The sequence below is a fragment of the Dipodomys merriami genome, unplaced genomic scaffold (genome assembly GCF_024711535.1).
Source record: "Dipodomys merriami isolate MVZ:Mamm:240054 unplaced genomic scaffold, mDipMer1.0.p SCAF_9, whole genome shotgun sequence".
Lineage (NCBI taxonomy): Eukaryota > Metazoa > Chordata > Mammalia > Rodentia > Heteromyidae > Dipodomys > Dipodomys merriami.
Window position 1 is genome coordinate 48,508,401 of NW_027206512.1, and position 19,863 is coordinate 48,528,263.

Consider the following 19,863-nt stretch of genomic DNA (forward strand, 5'->3'; position numbering starts at 1 on the left):
CACACTGCCAATTCTAAATGACTGCTTTCAACAGATTGGCTTTCTACTTCCATTAAAAACATACACAGATATATGGTTGTATGCATGTACACATAAACACACAGGTCAATAATATGCACGTTTTAAATAATTTTAAAGTTGACAATTTAAAGAGTGAACAACTGGGCTATCTAGTTTCAACAAGTTTCATTGATATGACATAGCAAGTAGATTATCTCCATAATGAATCCCTGGTTAACAGTACCAGAAATTTCCTCATAATTTTATGGTATTTCCTATCTATCATCTATTGAATCATGTACTTATTAAGCATTTTTTAGCTATAAAAATCTTGTTAGAATCTTAATGGTCATCTACATAAAGGAATTAAACCGAATCTAGTTGTTTCCTAGAAGAGCCGGCTAAGGTGATTCATAAACTAATGTGTATTTTTGTGACAGGATTCACTTATTCCAGCTACCAATTGTAGAAAAGGCTCAGTAAATAAATGTGCTGATGGGTGGAGAGAAGGAGGGATAAAGATTACCAGGGGTGGATAAAAATACTGCCACGTAGGGAAAGTAGTGAGTAAAGTAGATCAATTAGGTAGGCAGAAACACTTGACGGTTTTTGAGACAAAATTGGAGCCACCCTATGAAGACATTCTGTTAAGCTGATTGCTTATTCATATCTACAATAACAGAAGAAGTGAGTTAGCTCTGTTTGCAGCAGGAAGATGGTGATGAAAATAACACGATGGTACTACATTGATTAAACAATAAATAAGTTTTATGCCTGTGAAGCCTATATTAACCGACAGTGTTCATATGTAGAAAACAATCACCAAAATTACATATTCTGAATAAAAAGAGCAATGCCCCAGGAGGAAAAACAACTGTTTTTGGTAAACATTTATATGTTCTGTTTCCTTTTTGTGCCAGTCCTGCGACTTGAACGTAGGGTCTGGGTGCTGGCCCTGAATTATTCTGCTCAATGTTATCAGCAATTACATGAGCCACTGCACTACTTCCAGATTTTTAGTGGTCAAATGAAGTGTCCCAGGAACATTCCTGCTCAGGCTGGCAGTTTTGAGCCATGAAAGTCAGATCTCAGCCTGCAGAGTAGCCAGAATTACAGATGTGAGCCCAGGCAACCAGCCTGTTTATATGTTTCAGCTTAGTAAATCTATGGCTAATTGTCAGAATTTTATGATATATTTTAGAAGATACTTTAAGTAATCTTAATAAGATATGATGAAACTAAAACACATTAATTTAATAAAGTAATATGAATAATGTAGTAGGTATTTTAATAAATGCTCCCAGAAAAGAAATACTACATGACTACATTTATTTGGCAGAAGATTTGTCAAAAGAGAAAATAGTCCACTTAGAAGACCTATAAATCTACCTTTTTCCTTTTCAATGTCTACGTGACCTTAATTAAGATTTTCTCTCCTCTTATGTCACAAATTTTAGCCATCTAGACTCTTTTTATGAGTGTGTGTCTCTTTTTATGTGGATTAAGCTCAGGGTCTCATGCTGGGGCCTACCACTTGTACCCATGTCTCCAGTTCAGCTTTTTGATGATTAATGGAGATATAATCTCTTGGCTTTGATCCTTGATTCTCCAAATTTCAGCCTGCTTAACAACTAAGATTACAGATATGAGCCTTCAGTGTCCATCATAATCATCTAGACTTTTTAAAGAGTCAAGTTGAATATATGTAACTCTTTATTCAAAGAGAGTTAATAGGATTTGATATCTTTTTGAACATCTTAAAAATAAGCACTATTTGCCATACCTCAATCAGTAGAAATGTTTTTGTTTCATTTATGGTCCTACTGCTATTTTCCTATTTCATGTTCTATAAAATTCTGTAACCAATATGGTTGATTTGCCTCAATGATAGTTCAAAAAAAATCTTGGTACCCAAAAAATAAGATGCAAATGGAGAAAGATATTTAAGGAAGAGGAGCTGTGGTAAGTAGCCTTGAGCAAAAAAGCTCAGGGACATAGTTCAGGCCCTGAATTCAAGCCCCATGACCAAAAAAAGAAAAAAGAAAAAGAAAGATATTTTAACTAACACTGAAGAATTAACCATTTTCCCTCTAACTTTAACTCGGGTGTTTACAAACTTTTCCATTTAGGTACATTTGCAAATTATTTGTGGTTCAATAGTTTCTATACTTGTCTCATTCGATCTCTTTTTCCTGAAATAAATGATCACATGTGTACTAGACATTATTCCTGCAATACTTAGCATAAGAGAGTATCATATCATTTTGTCCCCAGACCTTTTCCCTAAATTGGGTCTAAATGGTTGTCTAGAAGATGGTTCTATTAAGATGGCACTACCAAAGGCATGGCAATATAGTAATAGTAGGAAGTTGAGGGGAAAGGCTATATTTTATTTATTTGTAAATTGCTGACTTACTAGTGTGACTTCTTGGCATTCTAAACTGATCCCAGTCAATTCTCATTTTCTGATTTGTTTCCAAAAGCAATTCTATCAACCCACTTACGGGTTATTTTTTTAAGATTTGTATTGTATTCATTCCTAAGCACTCTCTACGTAGGTGTAGCACCTCTAGATTGCTGTGGAGAACTGCTCATTTTACAAGCCAGTAGTCAATTTTATAAGTCAGTAGTCAATCCACTCACTCCCTTCCATCCTTCCATTTCACACCATCTCTGTCATGTCCATGTGAAATGTTGGGAGCCAAGGTAGGCTGATGTCTACATGGGGTGTTAGACTATTTATCAACATAAAACAGGTGGTAATTTGTCGAAAACATTTTCCTTTCCCAGAGTAATTCATTCTCTATGTCTATATCCCTTTTCATTTAGGACTCTTGTTAAATGAAATGGAAGCTCCTGATTATTTATGAACATAGGAGAAACAAATAAATAACATCCACTTACTAAAAAAGATGAGATCTTTTGCATAGTGCTGTAAACCATTTAAGATAAAAGACAACTTTGATTTACAGTTTGTTTGAGTTTCATTATCATTAAGATAAATCCTGAAGTGTCATGTGCCTTAAACCAATCCACAAATATGTGAACTGTGATTGAAGGCATTGGACTTGAAGAAGAAAACAACACTATTCTCACTTTATTTATGAATATAATAGTCATCTAACTTCAGGAAATACATTTTCATTTAACTACAGAAATGCCAAAGTAAACCTATAACCCTTAACAATATTTTGTCTGTTCCCATACTAATTAAGCAATGATCAGTTGCAGGTTTTTAGTTGTTCATCTTCCTAAAAAGATACAACTCATCCAATAAGAAAACAAATTATAACTGACACTTGGGCTTTATGAGAAGCAAAAAAATAGTTTAATTACTAATGGTACTACATATATCATTTATTGGTTTAGAGCATATGATTTTGAAACTTCGGTTATTTATAATAAATCCTTTCCTGAAAAATAAGCCAGACATTCATACAGCTAAAATGCTCTTTTTAGCACTCGTCAATTAAGGAAGAATTTCAAAACAAGCATTTTCATTATAAATCTTGCAAATAAGCTAGAACTGCAGGAAAAAAGATAACATACGTTAAACGAAAGTGGAATGGCTAAACTAAAACATCTTTGCAAAATGTTACTGGTTTTTCATATACTTAAATTGTACATTATTTCAAATACTTAAATTTTGAATCATCCAATTTTGCTTTGAGCATCAAACTACTAAAAACAAGATGATGCATTCCCTATTCCCTAAAAATGTTAGCAAATATTTGAAAATGTTTTTGAATTTCTACTTTAGTTTGTATTTTATGTTGTATTAAAATCAACTGGTTATGTATATTTGAAAAATATATTATTCTACTAAGAAAATTTCTGTTTTATTTTCTCCATGATTTTTCTTTTATAATTTTTCCTTAAATTTGTAATAATAGGATGTAATTTTTGTCTTTTCTAGCTACTATTTCAAAAATAGCAACTGTTTATTATATGAAGGGGCTTGATTTTTTTCTGGTTAGGTGAGATAAATATTAAATTCTCTCAAAAAGACAAAATACCTTGTGGTATCCTTTAAGCAATTATTTCATTTGTAACCCATTTCACTGTTTACATTAAATTAACCTATTATGTCAAAATATTATTAGAACTTTAAAACATGATGCCAAAATGATAAAAAAAAATATGTTTTCCAAAGGATATTATGTGTTTCTAAAACCTATGTCTCAAATGAATAGTGGATGGGAGGCGAATGCAATCATAAAATATTGAAAGGGGTGATGGTGATCAAGGTATATAAACTGCTTTGTTAAATGGTAACTCCTTTGTACAACTACTTGAAGATCATAAAAATAACTAAATAAACTATGTCTCATTACAGAGAATTCACCTACTTAATTTCTATTCTGTTCTTTACATCTATTCTTTACATCTTTAAGACTTTTGTAGGCATGGGTTTTTGTGCTATATAATATCTTGATAACTCTAATAAGTCAATCAATAGCCTAAAGAATTTGCTTTCATGGATGTGAGTTTGTACAACTTGTGCATACATGTGCATACGTTTTGAAGAGAATATCTGTCCAATTGACTATATAAGACATGTATGACACACTTTTTTTTAGCATGGAAAAAACTAATTAGCTAACTAAAAGTTAAATGCCCTTTTAGATACAGTAGCCTCAAGACTCTTCCTGTACATCTAATTTTTTTTCTGTGTGTGGAAAGTCTATCTCCATCTTTTCTTCCTAGAGAAATAACCTCTATCTGTCACAGTTTCAGCATGCATTTTTAGTCTGGAACATAATCACAATTTTCTAAGCACAAGTGTCACACAAAAAATACAGTTAGATGAGTTGATTCCTGTTCCTTTTTCCCTTACTCATAGTAAAGCCAGAAACATCTGGACATTGCCCTCTAACCCCAGAGAACCCAGCAGAGTGTTCAGTAAAGACAAGGGCTAGGTGAAATTTACTTTTCCATTGATTTCCACAATAAAATTGGAACTTACATATCTTGGAAAAAGATGTGTTATAGCTCTAGGCCAAAAGTTACTATGAAAACCCTTATAAGTAAAGACATGCAATATACAAGGGCTTGGGGAAAACAAATCCAGAAATAAGAAAAAAGATCATACAGTATGGTGTTTTATTGAAAATAATCTTTAAGAAGTCCAAATATCTTTACAAAACCTTTATGCTCTCAACTGCATTTTCTATTATTATTAGTAGTAGTATGCATATGCACTTGAGCAAAAGGATGTATCATTTTTCTATACTCAACAAAGCTTACAAAGACTTAAAATCCTGAGCAATGTGTGCTACTGATATCTAAGGGCATATTGCAGTCAGCTAATGTGCTTGCTTTAGCAATTTGCTTTATAGTCAGATGCTCTACGTGATTGATGTGTGTTATTCTGAGTAGAGGGGATAGAAAATGTAAATAATGATAGTTCATACTGGTTATTGCTTATGAATAGAAACCTTTGGTAACTTACCCTTTTATTTGTAATAGACTCAGAGGACAATACATTCTGAAGTGTCCAAAGCACACAATAATAGTGGTAAGTTCATATGATACAAGTTTTGCTTTTCACCTTTAATACATTTTTCCTAGTTTCATGTTTCAAGAACTTGTTTGCAGATTACTAAGAACACTTTAATGCTAAATTCTATAGTGATACTGACCTGCATGCCTGCATGTCCCTTCTACACCCATCCCCCACCCTCACACCCAGGAACACAGTAGGCTGTGCTACCTAGAGAATTCCTGTTTCCTCTAGTCAAATTGTTTGCTCTTCTATTTTATCGTAATGACGCAAAACAAGTAGTGCTTTCAAAGATGCAGAAAAAAATGTAATCCCACCACGATCTGAGTGTTTCAGCAAGCTACTACAATGAATCTGGTTGCTCCGGATTAGGATTTAGGAAATATGGTTACATCTCTTGCTAATTGAATGTCCTTGGAAAATGCCTTTTACTCCTAAAACTAGATTTCAGAAGAAAAATTTTAGAGTAGCACATTTTAATTTAGGTGGAATATTTGCCCCTATGTATTACTATGGACATTTGATTAGTAGGAATGACAAAAATTAGGTTGAATTTCTTATCTTCCTCTGGATTGAAATATTCCACTATCTAAATGGCCATTGTTTCCTCAATCAGACTTTCTAAAGACCATCAAACATGTAAAATGGAAAGGTATTTTATGTAAAAGATGAATGGAAACACTCTATATGAGATATTTTTTTCTATTTTATTTTTTTAATCGCAGGTCAAAATTATCATCATGGAGATTTTCCTTTTTCCCCTCCAATAGTACAAGAGTTTGAACTCAGGACCTTGGGTTTGCTAGGAAAGTAACCTAACACTTAATTAATACCATTTTGCTGCTATTGTTTGATTTACTTTTAGATATGGTCTCTAATTTTTGCTCTAAGATTTTGTTCCAATATTTGCTCCTCTCTATCTAGGATTCTGTGGGTGCATTTTACCACTGTGGTTTGTTGATTAAAACAGAGTATTGTTAACATTTTGTCCAGGCTGGTCTCAAATTAAAGTCTCCCAGATCTCCATCTCTCAAGGAGCTAGGATTACAAATATAAAATACTATAGAAAATTTGTCAAGTCTTTGACCTAACAGGCAGTTGATCAGTTAACCACAGTACTCCATGCCATTGACTGAACACATCTCTGAATATGTCTCAAGAAATAGATCCAGGAAGAAAAAGTAACTCATTCTCCGTAAAGACTATACCCCGAACTTAGCTCAACTTCCCCATTTCACAAAGAGGAAGCCATGCCTGAAAGAAAAAATTATAGCAAAGCTAGGACAAAGTGTCGCTGTCTGAAATTCCATATCTTCGCATATTCTATAGAACTTAGAAATTACATTACAAATGGACTAGTCCAAATGAATCAAGCTTGTAAAATGAGAGTGAGATCTTGAGTGATGAAGTCATTGATCCGTATCTCTTGCTTATTGCTCTGTTCTTTATATGATACTGGGTGACAGATATTAAAGTAGGCTTATTGCACATGGCTTACACCTTGAAAAACAGTGACAGACAAAACAGATATAGGTTCTTTGTTGTTTAATAATATTGCCTAAGAATCTGATATATAAGCAAATACCTAAATGGTGTTACTTTGGGAACTGAATGTCAAAAATGCAGACGGGGAGATGTGTATATTTGTGCAACTTAGAAAGCAACATTTGGTATCACAGGGAAAAAAAAGAATTTATGTAGGCACTGGAACTTTTGAGAATATAAAGTTGAGCGCTATAATTACCATATGGAAGAGCTTCATTAAGATTATATAGGTTCATAATATATAAAGCACATCTGAAAATGGAATTCTTGGTGAGGGTCAGGAAAAGGCATGTGGCAGAAAAAGTGTCCTCTGCCAGCCAATTAATTAAATTTCACAGTTCTGGAAAAGGCCATATATTCCGTGTAGGCTCTCCTCTGCAAACTAGATGTGAAGGGCTTGTGAGGGTGTGCTGTAATCTAGTCATAAATAGAACTCACCAAGGGACACTGACAGCAATTTGGCATTAAGTAAGAGTTCACATCAGTGAAGAATTTACTTTGCAGTAGCTTTTATTCAGGAAAACTCAGCTCTGTCTTCATGATTTACGCACCTTTCAAAATTATTTTTCTCTATTTTGACCTCATATGACATATTCTTAACATGTGAGCTCAGGATTATTAATCAACTAGGTCAATAATTTGCACAAAAATTATTTCATTAATATTGTAAGATCAAATTTTCTAGAAAAAAAATGAGTTTCTAATGGGAAAGATAAATTTTGATAAAGTATTTGATAAAGAATTTGATAAAATATTCTATAAAATTATTTTTGTACACTTTCATTTATTTCTTTTATATGAAATATTCTATTTAAAGACTATTTTTATCTATAATTTCAGTCTAGAAATTTAGTCCATTTTAAGACGAATCCTCTTTTTTTCCCCTCTGAAATGGATTTGCTGAGCTCTTCAAACTGACAAAATGGAGTATAAACTATGAAAACATCTTGAATTCCTGTGCTATGAAAACATTTTTAAAGAAGAAAATGAGAATAAGCAGAATGCTAAAATGACTTGCAACCAAGTAAAAGAAAAATTAGGGTGACCTGACTGCTAACTAAGAAAGTATATACAAATATACATCTAGACATGATGGCATAGTGTCTGGAATCATTTCCTTTTAAAAAAGAAAGAGAAATTATTCTGTGTCTTCCTAAGGACAAAACACAGAATAAATGGATTCAAGATACAAGGAAGTAGATTTTTAGCTTAATAAAAAATAAAAGCTTTAAAGTTAAAAGTGTCTCAAAATAGAATGTATTACCTCTTAAGTTTTGTGTGGCTGAAATTATTCAAGCAGAGACAAATAAATCTTATAAACTGTGCTGAATGACGCATGCACAATCTAGGACCAGACTAGTTGACCATTAATCTCTCTACCCACTCTTAAAATACGATGACTAACTCAGGAAACACTTCTCCTTTGTTCCAGGCACTCCACATAAAGAAGAACAAATACAAATTTACTGTCATAGTCACAGAACTATTAGATTAATTCATTGAACAGCTGTTTTGGAAGGGAGCATGTTGGGGTGCCATATTTTGACATGCACCATAAGTTTTCTTCAACCACTATTTCAATGGTATTCTCCTAGCACACCTTTGCTGTTTCTATATACTGTGTCTACATACAGTGTGGAAATTGAAAAATATCTTTGATGGTTCAGAAATGCATGCAAACCCACGCGATCTTCTTTGTTAATGTGCACAAACATGCCCCAAGTAGGCTACAGTTTTTTAAAAAATGCCGTACCCAGAAAAACAAAGGATGCATATTTTCTCTCATAAGTGGAAGTTAGGTCTAAATTATAAAAAAGGTAAACATACACAGGGCCATATGCATATATACAAAAAACACATTAACTAAAGTATTTTATATGCAGGGGATGATTTCCAGTGGTTGAATTCCTTCATACAACTAACCTCCAGTCTATTAAAATGAAGAACGGGAAACAAGGGCTTGAGGTGTGGTGGGAAAGCGTGAGGGCAAGTTGTAGGCAAAAATAGACAGGAAGGGTGGAAGAACGCAGTCCTCACATTATCTACAATGCAGATATAATTTATATATAAACTTATAGATTTATGTATTTACATAGTTATGTGTGTGCGCATGCACAGGCATGTGAAATGGAAGTGTGAAAATTATGGGTATGTTGTGGGGATGTGTGGGTTGGAAAAGATTGGAAAGTGATGATAAAAGAGGTGACACTGACCAAGATACATTGTAGACATTAACTGAACTGAAACCATTTGTACAACTACTTAAAAATAATAAAATTGGTAGAGCGCTTGCCTTGCAGGCATGAGGCACTGGGTTTGATTCTTCAGCACCACATAAGCAGAAAAAGCCGGAAGTGGCGCTATGGCTCAAGTGGTAGAGCGCTAGCCTTGAGCTAAAGAGCTGAAGGATAGTGGCCAGGCCCAGAGTTTAAGCCCCAGGACCAACAAAAAATAAACAAACAAACAAACAAACAAATAAATAATAAAATTTTGAAAAGGAGAATAAAAGCAAAGAACAATATGCCACAAATAAAACTATCATTCATTTGTATAACCTATACACAGAACCACTCTTTTCTAAGACATCTACCCACGGTCTTCATATCCCAAAGGAGCCTTGTCATCTGTGTCTCAAAGAACCTGATACAGTCACAGTGATGCCAGGCAGCAGTGAGAAGATCTTCAGAACAAGCCCCTGCAGTGTCTGGGAGGATCCGTTCCACCAGACACAAAGGAAATGAAGGAGACAGCATTCCTCCAGGATGACTGTTTGTGCTGTGTCAGTTATGACTCTGTGAGAGTTTGGGCCCTGAGGGCTCAGCTACTTTTAAAATATATCACCTTTATACTAATGATATCATTGGACACAGGTAATCCTTTCCATCACCCTTAACTGTCACCGCTTGAGATTAAAAAAAAAGGTTTTCAGAAAGTAATTAGCATGCATTCAGCCTTCACATCTAAATGACTTGTTTCAAGGGGCATGTAGGTTTATTCCAACTGCCTTTACACCTAGTTTTTCTACCACCACATGAGTGAGTATTGTAATCGATGTGCATATAAACTTTGCGTAGTGCTTTTTTTTGAAAAGCGAGCATTGTGATCATTGAATTTCAAAATAAAATTCTATTCCGTGCCGATCAAAGGTACGCTGTACACGTGTTCGTAGAAGTTCAAAAGTAGCATATTGGTGCCTACAATTTCCATTTCTTGCCTATATAACTTGTTGAGTACGACATTTTTCTTTGAGAATTATATCACTAATTCTTCCGCAATCTGGGTTAAAGGGGGAAAAAAAGAAAGAACTATTTACAGCTATCCAGGGAATTGTAAAATACATGGCTTTCTGAAATTGTACAGATAAACTCAGATAGACTAATTCTTCCATCCTGGTGGACTCTGTGTAATGGAAAAGTGTATCTTCTAAATGTGGAAGAGATGACTCTGAGTACAGAACTCAGGGGAGGGGCAGCTGCACAGCTTCATGAGAACCATCATACCTGGTCATTAATGGAGAGGCCTTAACAGCACTCTTCTTCCATGCGTCTTGCCATGAGGAAAGGGGAGGAGGGGAAAGGTGGTGATGGCAGCAACACCTGGGGAAGGGAGATGGGGAAATACGTGAAGGGAAAATCAGCAGCCCCCTATACCGTGGCGTCCATCCACAGACCTTGCCAAATAAACAATCTCCAAACGTTCTAAGGTAAGCTTGTTTTCATTCTCGGTTTAAAAAAAAAGAAAAAAAGAAATACAGACAACTGTCAAGATAAATAAACTAAGTATCTTGAAAGTTTTTTTTTTTTAAAGATAGTTTAACAACTACAGTTCTCTGAGTCAAGAGACACAATGAGCTGTTACATATAGTTAGCTTCTGTCTCCTCCACACTATCTAATTAAACAGGGTTGCTGAAGGCAGGACAGACATACCTGGCCAATTATTTTTAACAATAGATTTTTTAAAAATCAAACAGACCTAATAACAAATATAGTCATTCTCTTTCCAATGCACAATGGTATATGATTTCTTTTTCATCCTGCTTTAATTTGTATAAATCTGGTTTACAACACCTCTTCCTTTTCATGTTCTCCTAAGGATATTCAGTTTTTAATATCAGAACAATTTCAAATTGTAAACTTAATCAAAAGCAAATTAAACTTAATAGAATCCCTATATATTGCAGGAGGTCAAACTAATAAAAGTTGTAAAAATGTTCATGTGTCTTGTAATATGGTTTAATCTAAAGTTTATGTAACTATTAAAAAGTAAATAGAATTATATGGAAGGAAATAAAATGAAAATGTTTAATAAGGAGCTGATAATAGTAAGCTACTTGAATTTTTACATCATGAACTGTTTTAATAATATGAAGAAAAGAGATAAGCAAACATGGCTGCAAGTTTCCTCCTTAATATTTGACTGTTTAAAAGTCTTTATATTTATATTTAAATCTAAACTGTAGACATAATGTGTTTTATTTTAAATTATTTATTTAAAGAAGTTTTACACCAAGTAGAGATAAACTTCCAAAATCAGGAGTACATTTTGTCAAGAAAGGCAGAGTTATATAAAAAATGAAAATAATAAGACAATTAATCTCCCTTTGAGAAGCGGGGGAGGAAGCTGGCTCCTCACACAAATGTGTTTCCTAGTGTATTAGTAATGGTACAACTGAGACATGTTGAATATTTCTGTAAATATTGGAGTTTCCATGAATGCATGTTTGCATTCTTGTTTCAGAATGGGATTTGAATCTTTAATCCCAATGTTTAGGGAAGCAATTTTCACAAAGATCTTTGGAGTTTTCAACATAGTAATCCTTTCAGATTTGCCTTTATCCTGTTTAAAGTATTTCAAAATTCTCCTGCTTCTCAAGTACTGTTTCTTGACATGTTGCTAGCTATTAGCCATTCTATTTAAAATGACCCACATGATGCTTAGGCTGTCCTATTAGTCAACCCTTGAGTTGAGAAATCTGGAAATTCATTCATTATGATAAGAGATTAACATCAAAGAATTCTGTAGCAACATGCACTGTGTAGATCCTATAAGTTCAAAGAAATTACTACATGTTACAACTTAATTTTTGTCTGATATGATTGAACATGTTCTTTCTGTGGAGCTTTGCTTTGGTTCTTCTACGTTTTATTGCTTTGTATTTAGCTTAAATATAGTTAGTGGACATTATTAGAGCATTTCAGAGCTTGGATCTCCCTCTAAATTTAAAACTCACATGCTCCTGTAATGACAAAATTTTAATACATTAAACCTAATTACTCATCCATTTAAGTATTCCTGAATGACTTGACTATTTTGGTCTTTGGAAGAATCATATGTGGGAATCTTGCATGCCAAAATATTAATAGAAACCACATGCTCTGAACTTGTGGCCAGATACGTGTATCTAGCATGCTAAAACTCAGAGCTCTTTCCGATTTGGGGAAGGAGATGTATATTGATATTTAGTATATTTGTCTCTTACATACAGTAAAGTTTTTCTTTGATCTTAGAAGGAATGATATTGTATAATATGCATATATTTATATACTTACAAATTAGCAACTGCATTGTAAGGAATACAAAATAAGTTATACCTCATAAAACACTGAAATATCAATACATACACAGAAAATACAGAAGAATAAGGATAATATAATTCACATGTTATAATAAATGATATAAACTGAGTCTATAAATGGCTGAAACAATTTTAAAAAACCCAAACTAAGCCGAATTCTTTTAAAAAAAATCAGGAATTGATCAAGTGGAGGATACAACTTGAGACAATGAGATAAATAAAAATGATATATTAGGATAACAAAAGAATCCCACTCATTCATTAGGTTTTGCTGCTGGGAATTTGCTTATCAAAAATGATTATCAGCTAGATATTCAATTAATAATAATAAAAATGGGGAAATGGACAACATCACACATTAAAAAAGGTAGAAAAACAGTTTGTTAATATTGAATGTAATTGAAAATAAAGAATTTTTAATGCGCTTATTATCCCAAAAGGGCATGAATTCTCAAAAACATAAACAATAGTGTAGAAAATAGTGTTAGGAAGCCCATTATAAACTCTAATCCTTCTATGTTTCATTTTGGAAAGAGGGATAATCATGGCAGTATACCTGATCTTAATGTACTGATACAGGCTTTTGTGTGATTTCACAAAATAACTACAGAGAACACGTTAAACTTTCAGGGCAAAGCAAAATAAGATACTGATTCATAAACTCAAGGACTGGAAAACAACGAACACGAAGCACTGTAGCAGTTGGAGTTACACGCAAAAAGATGAAGAGAGTAACTTTATTAACTACATAGCCTACTAAGCTTCTTAAAAGCTAGAGAAAATATAAATTAAAAGAGCATCACACACACACACACACACACACACACACACACACACACACACACACACACACACACGATGGAAGAGAGAAGTTTTTGGTCAAGGAAGGTGGTACATGGTGAGAGGTTGGTGGCTAAGTTACCAAGAGCATGATCTTGAGTCACAGAAGAACATAGCCTGGACCTGTCTCAGCTCACACTAAACCTGATATTTCAGAGAGATTACCTAGGTATTAGGAACGCTTTTCTCTCCTTAATTTTCTCAAACCATTGCCCAAACCTGATGTGTCTGTGTAAATATATATGAGAAAATATGTACAAGTCTTTGAGAACTGTATTGCTTTTCTGATCCTATTAGTGAGGCCTACATGGACAGTAAACATTCTCTACCAGTTGAAACCAAGATATATTAATTCTAAGACTCAAATTTTCCTGATGTTATATTATAGAATGAAGAGTCTGGATGATATATTCTTCTTGAAAGCCAGGCTTCAGGAAATGAGATATTTCAGAGTCTCTTTCTCCTTGGAAGTGGTGGCTGAGTAAGTACTTAAAAGCGTTTTTTAATCACCACAATGTTCCAGGCAGGGTTAGCCTGTGAAGAGGCTGACTTGATTTGTAGTAAGTTAGGGCTAAAGATATGTTTGGGGAGCTGAATCTGAAAACCTCTATCAGCAAAGGCATGTTCTTAGGGGACTCAATAAATTGTTCTACCACACTCATAGTGTGGCCTGGTTTGGTTTGTTAGAGGAACAGCATTAAATATTATAAAACATACAATCAAATTGAAACTCATCAAAAGCTTTTGAATAATAGGGGGCCATGGGACTGAAAAAAAGTACAAGGTGAAGTAGCTGGAGTTATCATACTGTATATGAATGTGTGAAATATCATGGCAGGACCACTTGGAACAATAGCTTTGAATGAATATAATAGATCCTATCTAAGTGGGTACAGGGTAGTGAGATGGAAGTCGAACAGAGAATGAGGAGGAGGGTGACTATGCGCCAATTATTTTCTGTATGGTGTGTGAAAATGCAACAACAAAGCTTGCTGAGATTGTCTGGAGAATGAAGCAGGCGAGATAAGTGGTAAGTATTGTGATCAAGGTACATTCTATGCACATATAGATAAAATGAAAACGAAAACCCTGCATCTTGTATATACATTTTTCTAATTTGGGGAGGGGAAGGGAAATAACAAAATGCTGAAACAAGGATCAGGTTGACCCATTGTAACAATGAAATGTACAAGACAGTATGTTGGAAACAAACTTTACAACTTGTGGGGAAAGGGAAAGTTGGAGAGGTGGGGAGGGAAAAGATGGTAGGGGAAAACAAAGGAGGAGGTGACAATGCTTGATAGGAAATGTATTCATTAGCTTACTCATGTAACTGTAACCCCTCTATACACTATTTTTACAATAAAAAAACCCTACAACTAATTGATGCTTTAAAAAATATCCATTTTGAATTGCTCCTGGTGCAAGGTTTAGTTTTAGTTATCTATATGTAGATGTCCATTTTTTCAATACCTTTGTTGAAGAGGCTGTCTTTCTTCCAGCCTATGTTTTTGGTGCCCTAATTGAACATTAGATGGCTGTAAGTCTGTGGGTTTATGTCTTGGTCCTCAAATCTATTCCTTGGTTCTCAGGCCTGTTTTTGTTCCAGTACTAAGCTCTTTTCTTTACTCCATCTCTGTAATAGAGTATGAAGTTACAACTGTGAAATATCCAGCACTACTTTTTCTGCTAAGGATTGCCAGTGCCTTTCTGGTTCCATATGAATTTGGGGGTTGTTATCTCTATCATGTTGAAAAATGATATTCGGATCTTATTGAATATTGCATTGAATTTGTAGATTGCTTTGGACAGTATTGTTATTTTTATTATATTAATTCTGCCAGTCCAGAAACACAGAAAGTCTTTCACTTCCTTCTGTCTTCTGCTATTTCCTTCTTTCAGTTTTCTCTGTAGAGGTTCTTCATATACTTGGTTAATTCCTAGCTATCAAAGACCTCAGTGTAAGGACTGAAACCACAAGACTATTTACAGAAAAGAGTGGGAGAAACATTAGGACATTAGGAAATTAGGACAGTGAAATGCTTTCTAAGATCCAGAACCATAGCAAATAAAAGTGCCACTTGATAAATGGGACTGCATCACACTCAAAAGTTTCTACATGGCAAAAGACATAGCCGACAAGCTAAAAAGAGAGCAGACAGGATGGGAGAAGATTTTTTTACAGCTACCCAGCAGCTCTAATTTCCAGAATATATGGAGAACTTTAAAAAGTAAAGCCTCAGAAAACCAACTATTTGATTAAAAATGGGCTAATAAGTTAACAAAAAAGAAGCAAAACTGGCCAAAAGACTATGGAGCAATGTTCAAAATTTCTGGCCATAAAGGAAATGCAAATCAAAACAACACTGAGATTCCATCTCAGTCCAGCTAGAGTGGCCACCATCATGAAAATAAACAACAAATAACTGGTCAAAGGGAACTGTAATACACTGTTGATGGGAATGTAAGCTTGTTTAGCCACTCTGGAAAGCAGTGTGGAGTTTCCTCAAAAAATAAATAAATAAATAAGCACAGAACTACTGTAGAATCCAGCAATTACACTCCTGGCTATTTTCCAAAATATTACAAACCAAGATACAATAAAGCTACCAGCACAATCATGTTTATTACAGCAGTATTCAACATAGCTATGGTATGGAATCAGCCTAGATGCCCTCAGTGGAAAAATGGATTAAGAAAATATGATAAACAGACACACACACACACACACACAATGGAATTTTACTCATTCATTAGAAAGAACCATATTATACTATTTGTGAAAAAGTGGAAAGACATGGAAAAAATTCTGCTAAGTGACTAAATCAGATCTAGAGAGACAAAAGATCTATGTTTTCCCTTATATGTGGAAGCAAGATTTAGCTTATAAACTAACAAGTAAATAACTCAAGCATTATGCAAGTGTATACAAATGTATAAAGTGGAATGTGCTAGATTCCAGGGAGAACTCAAGTAGTGTAACTCCTTAGAAAGGCAACATTCAACAAAATAAGCACCAGGAAGCTGGTGCTTGAAAGGAGTTGGTAGAGGAGGAATGACTGAGAATGTGGACAGTGTGACATTGATCACGTTGCATTGTATTCATAACTACTTTGTTAAATGGCAACTTCTTCGTACAAATACTTAAAGATACTCTTAAAAATGGAGGAAAAAATTTTTAAATGAGACTACGGAATAAAATAAATTTTGGGGTACAAGTTACACCTTTATAATCACATTAAACTTAGATCAACATGAGACCACATGAAAATAAAGAAATTAAAAATACATATAAGAAAGTATAATTTTCTCAGATCAATGCAAAATTTAAGGGAGTTGAGATAAAAATTGATCATTAATAATATATCCAGTTTGTTATTGTGATTTTGGTATTCCTAGTATCCTGCATTTTATTTGTACTTGTGAGATATGAAGACACAGATTGCAAAGCTTAATGGCAATAAACTATAAAAGCTCCCAACATGATTGTAAAAGGAAAAAATTAGAGAGTAGTATAACAACATGTAAATATAAAGCTTAGCCACTAGCACAAATATATGTGGCATATATATGAGAGAAGAAGAGGTACAAATATATGAAAATTTGAAGCATGAGGTATGATTTAATGTTAGAATTTAGTGCTTAAATATTCTTAAATCTAGAGAAAATTATCTAACATTTCTCTTTCGTTAGCTTAAGATGTCCATAAATTTTATTTAATATTATACATGCCTTACTAAAAAATCAATTTTTGTAATGACAATTGGAATGTAGCCCTACACAAATCTGGGGTTGATACTATTAATTTTTCCTAGGTGTTCATTTTATTAAAATTTCAAGCCATAGTTTCATTAATAACATTGTGTAAAGCTTCTAGGAAGTGATATTTCATTTGATTTATTTCAAATTTAAAATGTTTTACCAGTATGCTTTGAAAAAAATGTTACTGTGTATAGACAAACTAGCATGTCCTACTCTATTTTATAAAAGATAAAAAATTTAAAAAACTTTCCAAGTATCTGGTTACTCATTGATAACTGAGTCATGTTTGCTTATGATTTTTATTTTAATGTATGATCCTACTCAACTGTTATAATTAATATTTTACATTTATTTTTGTTACTTTATTTAAAGAAGATGTTTTAATATGAGTCTTGCTCATTTTCTTCTTGACTTACAATTATGTTACAGCACACATACAAAATAAAGCATTTGGTGAATCTTCACCAAAACAAATGTCTTAGACAATAAAGATTTTTTTATCTATTTCTTAATTTATACTTTGAGGGAATGCTTGATTTTGTGAGGTATTGCTTTTCCAGTGGTACTTAAATATTTGGCTTTCACAATTTCTTTGTATTTGAGAAACCACACCAACTACCTTTTACCTATGTGCATATTTGGATATTCATCCCGTTTACCTATGGATATTCATCACATTCTAAATTTAAAAAAGAATAGTTATAAGTATACTTGGGAATAGTACTTAATTCTTTACATGTTGTGATAAATATTTTCATTAAAAATTTCCATAATTTTAAAAGAGAGACAAATGGCATGCCCTTGCAATAGGTAGTGGACAACTGTATTTTTGTTCTTTCTGTTTTAATTGTATTTTATTGTAAAGATGCTGTACAGAGGGGTTACAGTTACATGCATAAGATAATATCAAACATTGTTACCCCCTCCTTTGTTGTTTTCCTACTATCCCTTCCCTCCCCCTTTCCTCCTCTTCTCCCCCACCTCACGTCTCAGGACCAGTCAAAAAAAAATGAAAAATAAGAAACACGAGTTTAGAAGATAAGGTGAAGGCGTTTAAGGGTTGTTCCAATAAAGATGGGAATGTCAAGAGCAGCATGTCATTTAAAAGAATTTGGGCTTTGTTTTTCTTTGACAAATTGTAGTCATACCTCATCCCAGTCACTCAATGACTGTGTCACATGAAGTAAGTTACCTAAGCTCTGTGAGCCCAGCTGTAAAATCATGAAACTTATATGTCAGCAATGAAGTGGGGAGGATTTAGTGAAGTGAAATATGTATGTTCACATGTGCCTAGAAATTATCTACCATAACACAAACCAAGCTCACCGCTTTGTAACCTCTCCTATCTTCCCTTGTCAATATGAATAGCAAACGTTATAACATAGCTAGAAAAGAAAGTGCTTTTTTACTTTTTTATCCTTAAGCAGTTGTACAAAGGAGTTTCAATGCAACATGTCAGTTTGCCAGTACATCGCATTACGATCATTGCCACCACTTTCATCAGATAGAGTGTTTTCAAGTTCCATCTGATGTGCAGCGCTCATAAGAGCTGATAATAAACAATACCTGAGAAGTTGTAACTCTAATTTCTCTTCTCTGGTATGAATATATGCACAGGAAAGAAGGGTACAGAGTATCCAGGTTATGACAATAATTAATTACTTTAATGTGATTATATTTTAAACTCTAAGATAGCATGTCCTTTGACTTCCTTCAAGCTTTACTTCGAAGTGTCATACTGTTTTTTTGGTTTTTGTTTTTTCTGGTCGTGGGCCTTGAACTCTGGGCCTGGGCGCTATCATCTTCCCCTATTCACCCCTCCCCACCCCAACCCCGTTCAGCTCAAGGTAAGCGCTCTATCACTTGAGCCACAGCGCCACTTCCTGTTTTCTGGTGGTTTATTGGAGATAAGAGTCTCATGGACTTTCCTGCCTGGGCTGGCTTTGAACCGAGATCCTCAATCTCAGCTTCCTGAGTAGCTAGGATTAGTGAGCCACCAATGCCCGGCCATACAACTTTTTTGTAAGCTCTCCTCATAATATCAACTAACATTCTAACCTGCCCAAGTGAGCCAACAGCTGTCAATCCTAAATCAATTTAGACAGGTAAATGTAATCGCCACTCACCAAGTGGGAAAATATTCTTTTGTCAAAAATTCTCCAGTCTTAAATAAGATGAACAGAAGCTATACAAAGCCATTTTGAGTTTACCCAAATGAGAAGGAAAACGAAACGGATGATTTCCTTTGTAAAGTAGAAATAACGCCACTTTGCACTGCTATTTTTAGTTTGAAAACCTCAAGGAATGATTATTCATGGATATAGAGAAAGGGAGGGAAGTTAAACAGTCTGTTCACCCTCTCCTTCACTAGAAATAGTTCGCATGTTGCTCTTAGTTAATGTATTATAATTTATTTTTAAAATACAAGTTATTCTCTGGCTATGAAGCATCTCAGACACTGAAATATTTTTTTAAAAAATATTTTCTCCTTTTCTTACATAGAATCAAATAGATAAGCATTATGCTTTAATTGGAACTCAGTTAATGCATGGAATATCATTTCAATGCTGCCACTTAAAATCCATGAGCTAAAATGCCGACTTTGGGCAATGATCTTCAACAAAGCATATAGCTCAT

At 34.0% G+C, this 19,863-nt stretch overlaps 1 protein-coding gene across 7 annotated transcripts in view; it reads right to left on the bottom strand.

The window, feature by feature from the left end:
• Positions 1 to 19,863, bottom strand: part of Pcdh7 (protocadherin 7) — a 420,201-nt gene that overhangs the window by 188,535 nt on the left and 211,803 nt on the right. For 3 of the 7 annotated variants that reach the window (XM_070012534.1, XM_070012532.1, XM_070012533.1), the window contains exon 3: positions 10,549 to 10,644. The exons of the other annotated variants lie outside the window; for them this stretch is intronic. In XM_070012534.1, coding sequence (XP_069868635.1) covers positions 10,556 to 10,644 — 89 coding nt within the window. In that variant the 3' untranslated portion in view covers positions 10,549 to 10,555. The remainder of the gene's footprint in view (positions 1 to 10,548; positions 10,645 to 19,863) is intronic. 7 annotated transcript variants of the gene reach the window in all.